The following is a 16,251-nucleotide window of genomic DNA, read 5'->3' as shown; positions in this document are numbered from 1 at the left end:
ACATATGCAGCGTGATATCGGCTTGAAAAGTCCCGGCGACCAACGAAGCATGGCCCACGGGGATCTGCAATTTCAAGACCGCGGCAATTTGACATCGTGTCTAGATCTGCGACTATACGGCGTCTCCATAGATCTCGCATAATAGCGGCACAAAAGGAGACAGGTGACAATTCATCCCCAGACCCGTGTCACTTTTGTAAAGCAACACCTGACACAACACGTACGCTCTCCTGATACGAGTAATATTTAGAGTCATACGATTGGCTTTCCCGACTCGCAGTCCGAAGATGGCAATGGTCTTGAATCTTGATGAGACGGATACGTACGTGCAGTGCTTGAATCTGCGTTATGGTACCGTTCCACTTCATCTCTTCAAGTGTACTCGTCCTCTCAAAGTCTGTCCCTGCTCCTCTCAGACTAGATCTCATCAATGTGGAGGTGGCTCTACTCCGACTTGGTCATGCGACTGGCTAAAGTCAAATGAGTGTTCATCGAGACTCAATGTGAGGCTCCCAATGATACCGAATATCGAAACGGAACAAGATGGCTGTTCCAGCCTGCATTTTAGATGAGCAGACTCAAGGACCACCATCTCAAAAGTCGCACTCCAGGGGCCATGAGCCTTTCGTTCCCGATGCCTATGTGCACGACAATTTCTCCAGCCTGGAGCCGACATGTACGCTCTTTATTGTTTACATCGGCACAACTCATCCCAACATAGATGTACCCAGTGACTTCAGTCAGCCGCTCATCGCAGGCCCGGGCGTATTATTTCAGGAAGCTATGGAACTCAGCAAGCTTCTCCGGTTCATTGCCTTTGGAAGAGGATTTTCACACAGATGTCGAATGGGCCGATTCCCGGTGGGCTGTAGATAAGAACGAACTGGGTGTTAATATCTGGACCGCAGGTGCCTCTTCTCGTGGTGGGTTTGAAACCATGATTCTCCAGCACATTTTCTGGGTTCACTTCCACTGAAACGCAAACCATCAACGTGCGGTCACATTCCTAGCTTTGATCCTCATTTGAAGGGGCATGGAAATGATAGCGACATTCCTTTTGGAGCAATTCGATCTCAAGGTTGCAGGGTTTTGCGGTAGCGCTATTCATTGAATTCCACACCTCTGTGCCGTGAAGAAAAAGAGTCAAGAGATACCGATACTTCATGAGCCCGGCATGAGCTTGGGGTGATCCATCACTTCTCACCAGGAACCCAAAGAAATCTCCGTAAAGAGCCCTTCCTTTATTCTTTTTGTAGTATGCAAGGGCACAGGGCGGGCGGCAAGAGTCTTCATCACAACGCGCATACGGAGTGTCTTTTTGTTACAATAAGCAACTAGAACCCAGCTGAGTCTGATTTCCAGCCAGACCAATCCATTACTGAACAAACAAACCTCGTAATGTAATGCGTGAGCCATCCCAAATTTCCATCGCGACTATTGCCTATAATCATCACCGTACGATACCCATGAAAACCACCGTGAACCATCCTCTGGATTTCCGCCATTGAAGGCTCCACAGTCACGATCGAAGCAAAAACAGAACCATGGAGACAATGAGATTGAAGCCGACGGTGAGACATGTGGTTCTCGATCCACCATGACCCCAGTAGTATTTAACGTGCACGTTTAAGACGTGGGCGGCAACTCCTTCCATCGAATTTCTTTGATACCTAGCTAGTGCGCACCGTTCTACCAATGTTGTGTGTGTTGTGTGAACGTTGTGAAACACTGTCAATCGGCACTCTGGCAACACGGCCATCACCATCACCACCGGACTTGCACATTTTGGGGTGGTAAGCGGTGACCACTTCCATCGAAAGGTTTTGCCGCCAGCAAGCTCTTCTCCATCCATCGGTGTGTGGATCTCGCCATCTGGCTATACTGAACATGCGTCACGACGAGGCGTAAAAGCCCGCTTTGTGGACGTCGCGTTGCGCACACGACATGCGCGGAGCACCAACGGAAAGTTGAGATTCTGCCCGTTTGGTTTCAATTCACTCGCCGTTGTTGTACCAGCCGGGGAGGACGCCTTTGCCCTTGCCCTTGTCGACTTTGCCAGTATCATCATCACTATCGTGGTTGTCTTCCGGAGAAGGACCTTCCTCGGTGCTGTCTTCGTCCTGGCCTGCTCCTTGATCGATACTGGCACTTGCAGTGGGTTCATGATCCTCAACCACGCCCCGCTTCTTACCGTGTCTCGCCCTGCGGCTTACTGGCTTCAGACCGTTCGGCTTCAGCACGTAGTTGGGATCGAGTTGTGCGTCGGGATACCTCTCTCGGAAAGCATCGTACCACTCCTGCGCCGTCGTGGCATCTTCGGTGATTGCGAGGTCGGTGGCTATGCTGTAATCCAGCTTGCGGATTTCAAAGTAGGGCTTTCCCCCGTAGATGTCCATATCGTGATCGATCAGCCGTAGGTTCTGGTTCTTCTTCCCATCGTTCCAGTGACGGGACATCTCGTCGTGTCGAGCTTCGTTGGCCGCGCAGCCTTGCACGGTACAGATGTATCGCACGTCGGTTGCGAAGCTCTCGGAATGCTTCAGTCTGGCCTGGGTCGCTTGGATGCCTGCTCTGTCGTGATGATAGACCCGGGGCTTTGTGTTCTCACCAGTGGCAGCCTGGGAAGTGGATTTGGCACGCATGCGTTTGGCAGGGATGTTTTGGCTGCTGCTTGGTAGGGCATCTATCGTTTGGTCAAAAGCCGTCGTGCAGAGTCGAGGGCATTTCTTGACCTGTCGAAAAGTCCGTGCGTTCCTCGGTCCAATGCTCGTCGGCTGGGGACAGAGCGGCGTTTGCTCCAACACCGGGCACGACTAGGGTGGTATCATTGACAACAGGTTCTTCAGGGTGATAAGGGGAGGAGAGTCGTTCATTTGAAGACATCGTGAGACACAGTGAGGCAGAGAAGAATGGAATGATATGTGCTTGAGAGGTGGAACTGTTGGAAGCAGAAATCAGAAAGTAGATGATGGATCTTGAGTTTCAACGAATAAAGGACATGATCGCCTATGAAACAAATGATTCACATTAAGGGACTGCCCGCGTGTCATCCATGAAGATCGATGCCTTGCAGTGTGCTCGGCGTCGTGCTGCAGAAACGAGGTGTTCTTGTACGAGATCGATGATGGCATTTCTGCAATGCCTTCCTCATTACAGACCAAGCCGCGGTGTATCGAGTAGTTGGATTAGTAAAGTGTCGAGTCTCGTCAAACAAATGGGTAGATATAAAGCGTATCAATATGGTTTGCAGTGGAATGGATGGTCAAGAAGCCTCAAGAATGGACTGTTTTGGAACATATTGATGACAACGCTTTCAATTCTTTCGGAAATTGAGCTGAGCGGACCTACAATGTTTCCACCGACTAGCATGGTTCACTGTAGGGACTCATTGAGTCCGAATAGGGAGTGGATAGACACACTCGATCTTTCAGGAATGCGGTCGGGCTACAGCTGCCCCGTGGTACCCCAGCTTGCTGAAGGGGCACCACAAGCTTTTCGTTGGGAATAGTCAAGTCAATTGAAGCTGCAAACCTTAGCATTGCCAGTAGGCCTGCCACTCACGCCACGAGAAGAAGGGGTGGACGAATAGCGAATGTGTGGTTTTACGCGCCGTGAGAGGCACCGTATCGGTGGACTTGTCTCCCGGTGAAGCCGAGATATTGACAGGCTGGGCTCCGATTGCGTTTGCTTGAGACAACGTGCGAGGGACATATCACAAAACATAGGTCCTTGGGTGACTGGGAAAGAGGTGGAATGGGACGTTATATTTCTGGGAAGGAGAAGATCATGAAGTGAGTAGTTCTTGATGCTGAAACTGTCAAGTCCTACTTCGTTCCAAGCCCCATGGCAGCGTCCACGTGTGAACCATCATGTCAAAAAGACAAAGTTTGCGAAACAGAGTTTACGGTAATTCGCAAGGAGTGCCCAGGTGGTTGGAGCCAACTGAGATGGGAATTTGGGTAGGAGGGAAGCCTAAGTGGGTAGGTGAGCAGGGGTGCTTCGGACCCGGAGCTCCACCACTTGAATGTCTCTTCACGTTCTGTTTTCACAGGCTTCCGTCCGCATATGGATACCGCCTAAAGACAGTATCCGTACCAAGGTCCCGGAATATCCTTGGGGTCTACCTGTAGCTATTAATGCTCCATTGGCCAATCGAGGACGCTTGTGATTTCGCAAAGTGCGAGTCTTGACTCTTGAGGGTTTGAGAAATCAGGCCTGACATCTATGCATCTTTTTTTACGTAGATCTACAGGGTTCGCGGCTGAAATGGCATTTTGGCTGGCTTGTGCCTCGAGTCGAGATTCGGCTCAACCAATGTGCATGTGCAGAGGGAAACGCATGGGGAAAAGGTTCGAAAAACGTGGCAGCCACAAAACCCCTGAAGGCGATGGGAATGTACGGAGTACGGATACCTCGTACGAGTAATGCCCAGGCCCCAGACACAATTTATCGCTTCAAGTTCTCTGGGAGCTGAGGGACCCGCATCATCTTATCAAGGAGTACGGAGTACGCACTGCCTTCTAGAAACCGTTTCAGTCCGATCGATCATAGCCTGTAACCTCTCGCTTCTAGTAGAAAGCAGACACAAATTTTGGAACGTGGCATGTTTACAAGTCGAGCATGGAATGAATGGAAGCCTGAAAAGGGAGCACCCCTACCTGAAGATGGTTCTGGAAATTTCTCAGGGATCCAGTCGCTGGGAGCAAACGAACAGGGTTTGAAAAAGAGCGAAGTTTCTGGGACGATCATGTGCCTCAGCAGCGGGAATCTCCACACCTTGGAAAGTCCCAGTCTTCCAGGTTAAAATTACATAGCCGATTGACCAAACGAGATCTAGCAAAAGCGATGGGCGAAGGATTCACGCGGTACGAGGTATCTCTGGGGGCTTGGTCTTGGACTCTTGGTCTCTCAGGCTGCATTCTGCAGAATCACCACCGCAGCATGTCAGTGGCAGCCACCCGGACCATCGCCCGTGGGAGGAATCACGATTAAATTCCAGTCGGGCCAGGGCCAGGGTCACGTAGGAAAGGGGGGACAGGGAGGTGAAACGTGGTCAGCCATGCAGTAGCTGCATATACACTAACTGATCAGGGCTGGCCCGATTAGATGAGCACCACCGGGGCGTTTCTTCACTCTTGGCCTTGGGGTTTACGTCCAATGTTACAGTGTATGGAGTCCAGAGTATTATTGACGAGCCTGGTCTTGGGAAGAATCAAGTACAAAGATCGTCAATCAAAGCCTCGCTCAGTGTCTGGGTAGGATCAGAATTAGATTCGGGTTGGTATCTGTCAAACCATCCATTTGAACGGGTCTCTTGAGGAGAGCTTAGTATTGCTCCAGCAGCCTCATAACTTGCGTACTAGTTAAGTACGAAGTACCTATGCAAGACCTGGAGTCATGAGTTGATCCCCAGTTCTCGGCGGCCTTCGAGAAGCACTCTAACTGACTGGAGTGTCTTGCTCGGTCTCGATGCGTATCTTAATCACGGGAAAGGACTAGTCACTAGTCATCAGACTCTTCACAGTCGAGGACTTGCTCATTGTCGATTCACGCTCGGGCCAAGTCAGAGCTACCGCTGGCCATGTGGACACCGCTTGATACATCACAGGCCAACAGCATGCCCCCCAAGCCCCCTCCACTCACCACCTGCAGTCGACGGATACAGATAGATAGCAACTCCGTACGCACCTTGAATATCAATTGATCATGCCCACCGTTAGAGATACCTCGGTCAGTGTGTCAAAAATCCCTCTTCAATTTCTGATCGGATTCAGCCTGGCCGTGACCCGGCAAATCGTGTGTCAATCCAACGCTTCCGCTTGCTGCCACTGGCACTGGCATCCCGTGGACCCCTGCAAAACTCGCCTCCGCCCTACGGGGACTAATTATTCAAAGTGAAAACGCCAAACTTGAGGCTTTGGCTACAGCGTCTTCGTCTTCGTCCCAACACTAGTCACACCCTGGCGAGGGTGTCTTTTTCGCTCTCCAATTCCTACCCTGCTAACTAAACTCCTTTGGTTACGACCAACTAACCAACTCTGTATCTTCCCCCTTCACCTCAGCTGGCAATTCTCTGCTGCTTCGTCCTCCATCTTGGTGAAGCGTCATTCTCACCCTTTCACCTCTCAACTCTTCATTCCAACACCTTTCTACCTCTTCTGCGACTTCACAGACACTCCCCAGGCTCACTGTGGTGCACCACCTGCTACATCGGACCATCATCCACCAACTTCGGAGATTAGCACACATCGACTTTCATCGCTTGGACTTTGTCATGTGCCAGTGACAACACCACAAAATCGCCCAACCAAGTCAGAACTTGGGTCGCTCAGATCCCGACTAATACACACCGCTTCCCTCGCTTCGCCCGAGTGCCCGTTGCAGATCGACATCCTTGTGCATTGGGGACTCCCTCCTTCTCGCCATTACGACAAGGCTTTTCTCAGCCAGCTCTCTTTTCTCAGGCTCTACTATATGTTGGCGCCCGTATTCCCATCGCGGAGGATTTGGATGCTTTGATTGTTTCAATCTGGGGAAGAACTAATGGGGAACTCCCAGGGCAAGCCAGTTGTCTTGACCGACGAGGGTAATTCCACCATAGTCCGACCATTCCTCTTGTCTTCACTGTACTCACCCAACACGCAGTAAACCTTAATCACTTTCGTCTGCTCAGAGTGGTCGGAAAGGGAGCCTTTGGCAAAGTCCGCATCGTTGAACGCAAGGATTCCGGTCTGACATTTGCACTCAAATACATCCGCAAGGATGAGGGTACGTGTGCCATTTTCCCTTTTCCTCTTGTCCGAGCGTCTCCCAGGATCCAGATGGATTTATCCTGATTTCCTCGAATTGTTGCTGATTAAATTTAGTGGTGCGCTCCGAGAGTGTGCGTAACATTATCCGCGAGCGGCGCATGTTAGAGCATCTCAATCATCCGTTTTTATGCAATTTACGGTATAGTTTTCAAGACGTCGAATATCTTTATCTGGTTGTGGATTTGATGAATGGCGGCGATCTGCGATTTCATATTCAGCGCAAGTCCTTCACCGAGGAAGCCGTTCGCTTCTGGATGGCCCAGCTGGCATGTGCATTGCGATATATCCACAGTCAAGGCATTGTGCACCGAGATCTGAAGCCGGACAACGTGTTACTGGACTCGGAAGGTCATGTCCATTTGGCCGACTTCAATGTTGCCTCGGATTTCAAGCCAGGAAAGCCCCTCACAAGCAAATCGGGAACATTGGCATATCTTGCACCAGAGGTATTCAGAGGCTCGGGATACTACAGTGAGGTGGATTGGTGGTCTTTAGGTGTTACGTTCTTTGAGTGTATCTACGGTAAACGACCTTTTGAAGGCAAAACTCATGAAGAGTTGGCCGACAACATTGGGGCTGCCAATCCGCACTATTTCATCACCAAACCGCCAGTGTCGATGCCGTGTCTTCATGCAATGACATCGCTGATTGAGAAGGACAGGCGGAAACGAATTGGTGCGACTGGTTTCGACACATTTACATCTCATCCCTTTTTCCAACCCATTAATTTCGAAGCATTGGAAAGAAAACAAATCCCACCTATTTTCATACCATCCAGTGAGAAGACCAATTTTGATGCTACATACGATCTCGAAGAACTTCTTCTAGAGGAGGCCCCTCTTGAAGCGCGTGCAAGAAAGCAAAAACCAAGAGCCGAATTACGCAATGATGCAACGACCAAGGAGATCCGGGAAGACGAGCTGCATCGCATGATCGAGACCATGTTTGAGCCATTCGATTACACCCTGGCGAGCTATGATGTGTATGTATTACTCGGGACTGAGAACCGCTCTGGAGATACTAACATTGTTCTAGGAGTGCCGCTGCAGCCGTTGAAGGGACTGTCCCTGATGAAGAACCCGAATTGCATACAACACAAACCGACTCGCAATCTGTTCCTACATCCCCGGATGGTTCGCCACCACTTTCTCCCAGTATGCCACCACCATTGCCCCAAGTACCAGCGGAGCAGTACGCACCACCACCACCTCCATCGGAGGAATATCATGCGGCAGTGAGTCATGTAAATCAACCCAGCCGACCTATATCTTCCTCGAAATCATTCAGTCGACCGCTTCCACCACAACGACCAATGGCGGCAACGCGACAGGCGAGCAAGGGTGGTGGAGTGCAGATGGTACTAGACGAGCATGGAAGTTGGTCCAACTTGGCAGATCAGACGCCGACAGTCACACCTGATGGTGCGGATGGCACTGGAAAGTATGACCGTGGAAGTGGCAGTATGCTCGGGTTTTTGAGCCGGAAGAAGGGCAGAGACCGAAGTCCCAAACCCAAAGAAGCCGGCGTGCTCGGCAAGCTTGGAACACGACACATCATCAGTTGAGGGGAGGACAGGAAGAGAACAACTACGACGACAGTGACTGACAGCCTTGAACGACACTCGAGATGTTGTGAAAGGACTTGATCAATCTTGCAATTACGGCGACCACTGGCATGGCGCCAAGCGAAAACGGCACAGCATACGAATTTGTACAGACGCAGCAAGAATCGGCTTTAGCATTGGCTGACAATGTGGATGAGAAGAGAAGCTCCAGCCTTGGTGGGGAATACTGTGATCAGATATGGACGACTACGTGCTGGCTCGAGGAACGAAGAGCCCGACCACGGGTTCGGCAGAGATTTGAACTGGCTTTCTAGGAACACATCTTGAGATTCCTTTCTGCACTCAAATTCGAAGTGTGGAGGTCGGAGTTGATCCCCGTCCAGGGCCCTGAGGCTTGAGGGAAGTCGAAGACGCATGGAGGATTGTACAAGTAGGGGAGGATAATCTGTAATTATACGAAGACGCGACATGAATCCACCCATATTACGAGATACATAGACCATAATCAGCCAAGCACGATGAGTTGATATGTTTGTTTTGATTGTTTTGATTGCCTATTATTGATTGACCGATTGTATCTACGGAGCACTTCGCAGCAAATCTGTAGGCAGGTGGAGATGATATCGAAAGCAGTTTGGGGTGGCAGCTGCAGTGGTAGATTTAAACTGAATGTGTACCGTGGTGTTGTGTGTTTTTGCTGGGTTGCTAGGCAGGCAGGCCCGAGCCCCATAGAGCTGTACTCTGGGGAGTTTAGCCTCCCTCGGTAGCGACTGCTGCTGCTGCATCAACACGCAGAAACACACACGCCAATGCCGACCTGAGCGCCCGCCCATCCAGCCAACCACTGCCACTACGTTGCACCTAAGAAAACCCACCCACCAACAACCGTGCTGCCACCACAACGGCCCAGTGGTGCCTCACACATCAAACTCACCAGCTTCCCCAGCATCTCATCACTACACACAGCACAGCACAGCTCAGGCTCTACGATCCTCCACCTTCCCGTGACTGTCTTGAGCTTTATGCCTTAACTTCTCGGTGTTGCTCCAACGGCAGATATCCTCTATCATCACCTGTCCTCGTTATGCACCACTGTTAGCCGCAATTGGAGATCGGTCAACACCACGCGACGCGTTGACAATCTCGCCCTGCCAAACTTCAACCCCTCTCAACCGTCCTCTTCGAACACCACCACGAGTGGCCCATATTGCTGCCATATCTTTATGAATGGCAGCTGCCGTATTTGTACCGCCGTCGCCTCATGACCCGCTCTCCAAAATGGCAAATCCCTCTCGAAGAATGCCCTTGGCCAGCATCTCCAACGCAACAAATTCTCCACACCGACTTCTCACCAACAGTGGCTCTAAGAGGTCTCGAAGTGTAGCTAATGGTCAACAAGAAAATGAGCCGCCGCAGAAGCGGTTGGCCATCGACAAAGCCAGCCGAGAGAGCAACCCTCCCACTCCCCGGAGAGACCAGCAATCCCAGCCCACCATGGCCGAGGCTCGTGTATTCGAACGAGGTGGTGGTGATGGCGCTGCCAATGCTTTTCAGAGAAAGCTAGTTGCTGTTCGGGATCGGAGTGCAGGGCTACGGGTTACCAAGAATGTCGACAATCCCAGCAAGGAAGAGTCTATTCGTACCTGGCAGAAACATTACCGCAAACTCTTCCCAACCTTCAGCTTCTACTTTGACGGTGTCTCTGAAGATGCTCGATCCCGTTTTCTTCGTCAAATCACTAGCTTGGGTGCGGTACGTTTGCTATCGAAAATTTCCTTGACCCAGTTTCACGTAATGTCTTATACTGACTTCTTGGTAGAACGAAGAGAGATTCTTCTCCAAAGCGGTCACACATATCATCACTACGCGCCAGATTCCACCTGAAGGAAGAAGCCATGCGACTACTGATGATACAACACAAGCTAATGCCGAGAGCCATCCTCAAACGATTAATCCATCTTTACTAGAAAAGAACCCCCGTAGCCATGTGGGTCAGGGCGCCAGACGCGATACTATCAACCAGATGGATATCCTTGTCAGAGGAAGGGAGATGGGCATGAAAATTTGGGCTGCAGAGAAACTTCAGAGAATCCTCGGCTCTATACTCGATGAGTCAGGAACCCATGGTCACCATACACGTGGATCCACACATACGCAGCGGATACAGCATGAGGATCTTGGACAAGTCCTGAAGAATGAAAAGTTGGGGGCCACATCGGAGAGAGATCAGCCATTCTTATCCATGGTGGCATTCAAGGGACCTTTCATCTACATTCACGACATGGAGGAGAAGTATCGTCCTACAATGTATAGGGACTACCCTAAAGTTGCACGACGGGCTGATGGCGAATGGCCACAATTTCGTTCTGCTAGTATTGGCAAATGTCCTTTCGTGGAAGATCCTGGGATGAGGAAGGAAATCGAACAGGACCGGGCGAGAGCTAAGAAAGCCGCAGCTTTGCAGCAACAACAACAACAACAACGTGAACAACAGCAGCAGATACCACGAACGAGATCAACCCTGTCCCTTGAGCCGGCGAGGGTGGATCCTCGTCGCACGAGTCCACGCAAGGCACTCCAACCCGTGCCTAATGCCAATGGAGCAGATCTTTCGATGGCAGTCGAGACCGAGAAAGTTCCCCAAAAACCATTACCGTCTGCGCCAGAAAGGCAGTCTTCTTTCCCACCTATGCCGCCGATGCCCTCACAGCCGCCAGCTTTTGAATTTGTCCGGCCCAGTCAGCTCAGTCTCTCTCGGGAGCCTGCGGCTTCTGGGATCCAACGCTCCAACCTCACGTCCGCTATACAGTCACAGGTGATCTCCTCAACCGCAGCCACCGGTGTTAAAGCTGGTACTAGTAAGGAAGTGCATCAGCTTAAGCGTCAGGTATTGGAACGTGGCTATACCGGCAGCCTTTCTGTTGGTTCTATTCCCTCGTCACATAGGATGAACGATCTCGCAGGTGCTTTGAAGCATGCGCGTGCACCTGCGCCACAACGAGCCGCCAAGAGCAAAGCTCAGGAAAAACTGGGTGGTATCCAAGAAGAAACTGATCCGTATGCAGACGATCTTGCTGCAGAACGGGCTATTCAATCTTCTCGACGGAAAAAGACAGTGAAAAGAGATCCCAAGCCCGGGTATTGTGAAAATTGCCGTGACAAGTATGATGATTTCGAAGAGGTAAGAGACACTTTGGCACGAGGTCAAAATGATCCGATCGCTAATTTGCCCTAGCACATTATTTCGCGTAAGCATCGCAAGTTTGCCATGACCCAGTCCAACTGGTCTGAACTTGATGCGCTTTTGGCCAAATTACAAACCGCATGAAAAGGAGTTGAGCCTCACTTTTAATTTACTTTCGAGTCTCGCGACATTGGGCGCTAGGTAACCTGAGGAATTGTGTGCTTCGCGCGTTTGAAGCCGGTGTTGGACTGCCTGGACTGGGCGAGATTTGTCATTCACTTTGACTATGATCAGCAGCATTCAGTATCAGTTCCTGATTAGCATTTTTCAGCGAAGGGGTCTTGATGGCATCCGTACCATTTATTTGTTCTTTTTCTATTCATCGGGCGTGAGCATTGCACAGCCAGGAACTGGCAAGAAGCTGTGAAAGTTAGAGATACAAGAGATACATGAGGACTACACTACTGGGATATGACCCGGGCGCCTAATTGAAACGGCATTCATACACCACGTTTTGCTTTTGAAGTGCTGGTTGATTGCGTGAATAGGAGCGACACTGGGTCTCTCGTTTGTCAGAAAAGTTACATATCACGTGATATGCAGGCTAATTGCCATGACGTCGTTGAGATACCAATGTACTCACATCAGATCGCCCTTCGGTCCATTGCTTTCAACACGTAGTACTGATAATACTGGAGCATTTCCTCTCTGTCTCATAGACTGACTGCTAATGGTACTGAATCCAGCCCAAAAGGATCTAGATTCGCTCCTCTCTCTGAACGATAAACTGCTTGACCACTGAATTTCACTCTAGGGATACAAGTGTGCTCGGTCGGGTGCCTGTGGTTGTCCTGCCAACGGCAATTCGCTGCAGGATCTCGATCCTCCGACTCACTGCCTTTACCTCGTCCGCCACCAAATTATTAGTCCATCGAGCGCCTCATCTCAACCCCTCATGCTATTCTCTTGCAAAGTCTTCAATTGAACAGAGCATCAGATCCCCAAGTCAACTACGACTTTCTAAGCGACATGGTTCGCGAACAAGAACCACCTCGTAACCCTCTCGCCCCCTCCATGGCCAATACCGCGCCCCCACCAAAGCCTCAAGACAAGGGCAAGACAGTCACTCAAGCCAGTGGTCATCAGAATGACACTTACTCAAACCTTTTTGTCCCTGCGAAGAAGCCTGCATACCGTCCAGAGTTGCATAGGCCACACTTTGTGACCAACCCCCTACAAGCATTTCGAGATTTCAAGTCTGGTGGCCAGCAGTCCCAAGCAGCGCCTGCATCTACACCCAAACCATCCGATGATCACGACGATGGTTTCTATGAAATTCCCAAGCCGACCAACTTCCCTACATGGACCCATAAGCCCGCCTCTCAGCCTACCTTTTCGTCGCACACCTCCACGAATCCCTACTATAAGGCTCAAAATCTGATTGACCTAACGCTAGAGAAAACTGGGCATGCTACAAATCGCAGTACTTTCGAACAGTCGGAGATTTACTCGTCATCAGATCCGTACACCTATGTCGACGCGGCAAAGGCCAATGAGAACATCAAAGCCCTGCTTGAAGGTGCCTTCGAAGACGAAGAAGATCAGCCCCGCACACGGAGGCGAAAGAAGGCACTGGAGAGTAAACTCGACGACTTGGCCAGCAAATTGAAGTCTCTGGATGTCAAGGCTGGAGATGATCGTGAAGCGGCAAAAGTTGAAGAAGATGAAGACGATGAGGACGAGGACGAAGATGATGGCACTGTCACCGGTTTGAAAGTCAAACTACTCCCTCATCAGATCGATGGCGTTGACTGGATGCATGACAAAGAGACTGGTACCAAGAAAACCAGAGGAGTCTTGCCCAAGGGCGGGATTCTCGCGGACGACATGGGTCTGGGCAAGACTATCCAATCGATTGCATTAATGTTGACGAATCCGAAACCTAGCCAAGAAGAACTCGCAAAGAGCAAGCGCAAATTAGCTGAAGGCGTTGGTAAGGGCACACTTGTCGTGGCGCCGCTAGCTTTGATCAAGCAGTGGGAAGGCGAGATCAAGGACCGGATTGAAAAAGATCATGCCCTAAAAGTTTGTGTGCACCATGGGCCCGGGAGAGCAAAAAGCTACAAGGATTTGATGAAGTACGACGTGGTGATCACTACTTATCAGACTCTCTCGTCAGAACATGCTGGATCTGAAGGCAGTCTCAAAGTAGGATGTTTTGGTATACATTGGTATCGGATCATCCTCGATGAGGCACATTCAATCAAAAACCGCAATGCGAAAGCGACCAAGGCCGCTTGTGCATTGGAATCTGAGTATCGATGGTGTCTGACCGGAACGCCGATGCAGAACAACCTTGATGAATTGCAGAGTCTGATCCATTTCTTGCGAATTAAACCTTTTGACGACTTGAATACCTGGCGTGAGCAGATCACCAAACCTATGAACAACGGGAAAGGAGGACTTGCTCTTAGGCGGTTACAAGTCTATCTCAAGGCATTCATGAAACGAAGAACCAAAGATATCTTGAAGCACGACGGGGCTTTAAATTCTGGCAAAGGAAAAGAAGGTACAAACTCCAAAGGTCCAGGCTTCAAGATCGTGGCTCGGACGGTGGAGAAAATCGAAGCGGAATTCACAGAGCAAGAGCGCGAATTCTACTCCAGGTTAGAATCCCGAACAGATCGAAGTCTTGAAGCCATGATGGCAGGGAACAAGATGAGCTATGCCTCGGCATTAGTTCTTCTCTTGCGTTTGCGACAAGCCTGCAACCATCCCAAGCTGACTGGTTCCGACCTATCCAACGAAAAGGATGCAGTCATGGGAAGCCAGACGCCTGGTCGAGCAAAGTCGAGTGTCGATGATGACATGGAATCCATCGCGAACATGCTCGGTGGCTTGACTGTAGAGACAAAAAGATGTGATATGTGCCAAATAGAGTTGACGACGGTTGAAGCTTCCGGCGGTGCCATCCGGTGTGGTGAGTGTGAAGCGGACCTCCAAGAGCAAAATGTCAAGGCGAAAACCAGTCAAAAAGAGAAACGAGACAAGCGAGCAAAGCAGGAGCGGAAGGCAATCTCAGCCCAGCGCAAACAAGCCCGCCGGGTCGTTGTTGACAGTGATGATGAGGAAGAAGATGATGATGATGACGAGACTTCAGACGACGATTCCTCCTCTGACGATTCAGGCACTTTTGCTGAGAACAACGTCGTGCAATCCACAAAGATTCGTCAACTCATGAAGGTTTTGAAGGAAGACTCACATATTCACAAGTATATTGTGTTCTCCTTTTTCACCTCCATGCTTGACCTGATCGAGCCGTTTTTGAAATCCAGTCGGATTCGGTACGTGCGATATGACGGCCAAATGCGCAACGACGCCCGTGAAGCCAGTCTCAACTCACTCCGGAGTGATCCATCAACGCGCGTACTACTTTGCAGTCTACGGGCAGGGTCGTTAGGCTTGAATCTCACAGCCGCCAGTCGAGTTGTGATTTTGGAACCCTTCTGGAACCCCTTTGTCGAAGAGCAAGCCATCGACCGTGTCCATCGACTAAATCAGACGACGGATGTGAAGGTCTACAAGTTCACCATCAAGGATACAGTTGAAGAGCGGATCCTGGATCTTCAAGAGAAGAAGCGTGAATTGGCCAATGCTACGATCGAGGGCAAGAAGGGTGGCATGAAACTGTCGTTGCAGGACATGCTGAAGCTGTTTTCGCACAATGCCGAACGAGATCATCCAATCAATGTCAACGAACTCGGAAGGCCTGGACCGGACAGTCGTGGCACGCGGGGCCGAGGATTGTTGGACAATACCGGTACCGGCTCTGGTTACTCCTCTACCACTGGCGCTGCCATGAACAACGTCCCCCGAACTTCGACCATGTCATCCACCACCTCGTCCTCTTCTGGCGCTCCTCCCGTTTCAAGAGACAAGGATAAGGATAAGGACAAAGGACGTTATGGCCCACAGAAAAAGCCTTTGAGAAATGAATATGAGATGTACGGCCGGAGGTGGTGATGGAGCCGTATTGAATGATTATGCTCATGACGCCTATGATGAAGACTACTTGAACGAGCCAACGTTCCCCATTCGCTGGTTTGCATGGGACAGATACTCAGGTGGTGTTTATGTTTGGGATTAGAATCGGATCTCGCGATCCAGTGTTATTGTTGTTTTAATTGAATCTGCTGGTCTACTTGGAGACTAGACAATAGCTAGTCAAAATGCTCTTGTCCCCAGCTCCGAACTCTACGGTATAAAATAAGACTGTGTTCATGTCGCAAGGCTATCTATGTCGCTTCTTCTATCAATCCCGAACCACCTACCTCGTATGTACGTTCCTCACTTCGAGGACTGCGAGTCTTGAAAACTGGTGGATCTGCCCCACACATGGGCATTCGGCTGTGGGGTGGGTGACTTCCGGTCCTCTTTGCCCAAAGCCCAACTTCTCCCACTTCCACCTGTGGGGTTCCTCTCCGCCTCGAAACGCCCTCCAATAATACAATTCAATTACTACAACAAGTTGGGTCTTGTGGTCGTTCTGGAGCTCTCCACGCATTGACTGATGCCGCCGCAATGACCTTGTGGCCAACGTCATTCGTATGCCCAGAGCGTCCCCGAGCCGATAGAACCCAAGTCATCAAAGGCTCAACCTATGAACGGCATCGAGATGCACATCCACCTTG

General features: G+C 50.5%; 4 protein-coding genes across 4 annotated transcripts; 3 read left to right on the top strand and 1 right to left on the bottom strand.

Moving 5' to 3' along the window:
- Positions 1 to 1,994: 1,994 nt before the first annotated feature.
- LTR84_012043 (uncharacterized protein) lies at positions 1,995 to 2,883 on the bottom strand (the record flags this gene model as incomplete). Its single annotated transcript, XM_064855568.1, has 2 exons — positions 1,995 to 2,683; positions 2,733 to 2,883. 2 exons carry the CDS (start codon positions 2,881 to 2,883, stop codon positions 1,995 to 1,997), a joined length of 840 nt encoding a protein of 279 aa, XP_064708228.1.
- Positions 2,884 to 6,543: 3,660 nt separating this feature from the next.
- On the top strand, positions 6,544 to 8,376 carry LTR84_012042 (uncharacterized protein; the record flags this gene model as incomplete). The annotated part of the gene is made up of 4 exons (XM_064855567.1): positions 6,544 to 6,586; positions 6,646 to 6,768; positions 6,867 to 7,794; positions 7,848 to 8,376. 4 exons carry the CDS (start codon positions 6,544 to 6,546, stop codon positions 8,374 to 8,376), a joined length of 1,623 nt encoding a protein of 540 aa, XP_064708227.1.
- Positions 8,377 to 9,654: 1,278 nt separating this feature from the next.
- On the top strand, positions 9,655 to 11,611 carry LTR84_012041 (uncharacterized protein; the record flags this gene model as incomplete). Its single annotated transcript, XM_064855566.1, has 2 exons — positions 9,655 to 10,128; positions 10,196 to 11,611. 2 exons carry the CDS (start codon positions 9,655 to 9,657, stop codon positions 11,609 to 11,611), a joined length of 1,890 nt encoding a protein of 629 aa, XP_064708226.1.
- Positions 11,612 to 12,589: 978 nt separating this feature from the next.
- On the top strand, positions 12,590 to 15,583 carry LTR84_012040 (uncharacterized protein; the record flags this gene model as incomplete). Its single annotated transcript, XM_064855565.1, has 1 exon — positions 12,590 to 15,583. One exon carries the CDS (start codon positions 12,590 to 12,592, stop codon positions 15,581 to 15,583), a length of 2,994 nt encoding a protein of 997 aa, XP_064708225.1.
- Between the last annotated feature and the right edge of the window lie 668 nt (positions 15,584 to 16,251).

This window comes from Exophiala bonariae, assembly GCF_035927105.1.
Source record: "Exophiala bonariae strain CCFEE 5792 chromosome Unknown scaffold_7, whole genome shotgun sequence".
Lineage (NCBI taxonomy): Eukaryota > Fungi > Ascomycota > Eurotiomycetes > Chaetothyriales > Herpotrichiellaceae > Exophiala > Exophiala bonariae.
Note: the sequence above shows the minus strand (reverse complement) of the source record. Positions and strands in the feature narration are given on the sequence as shown.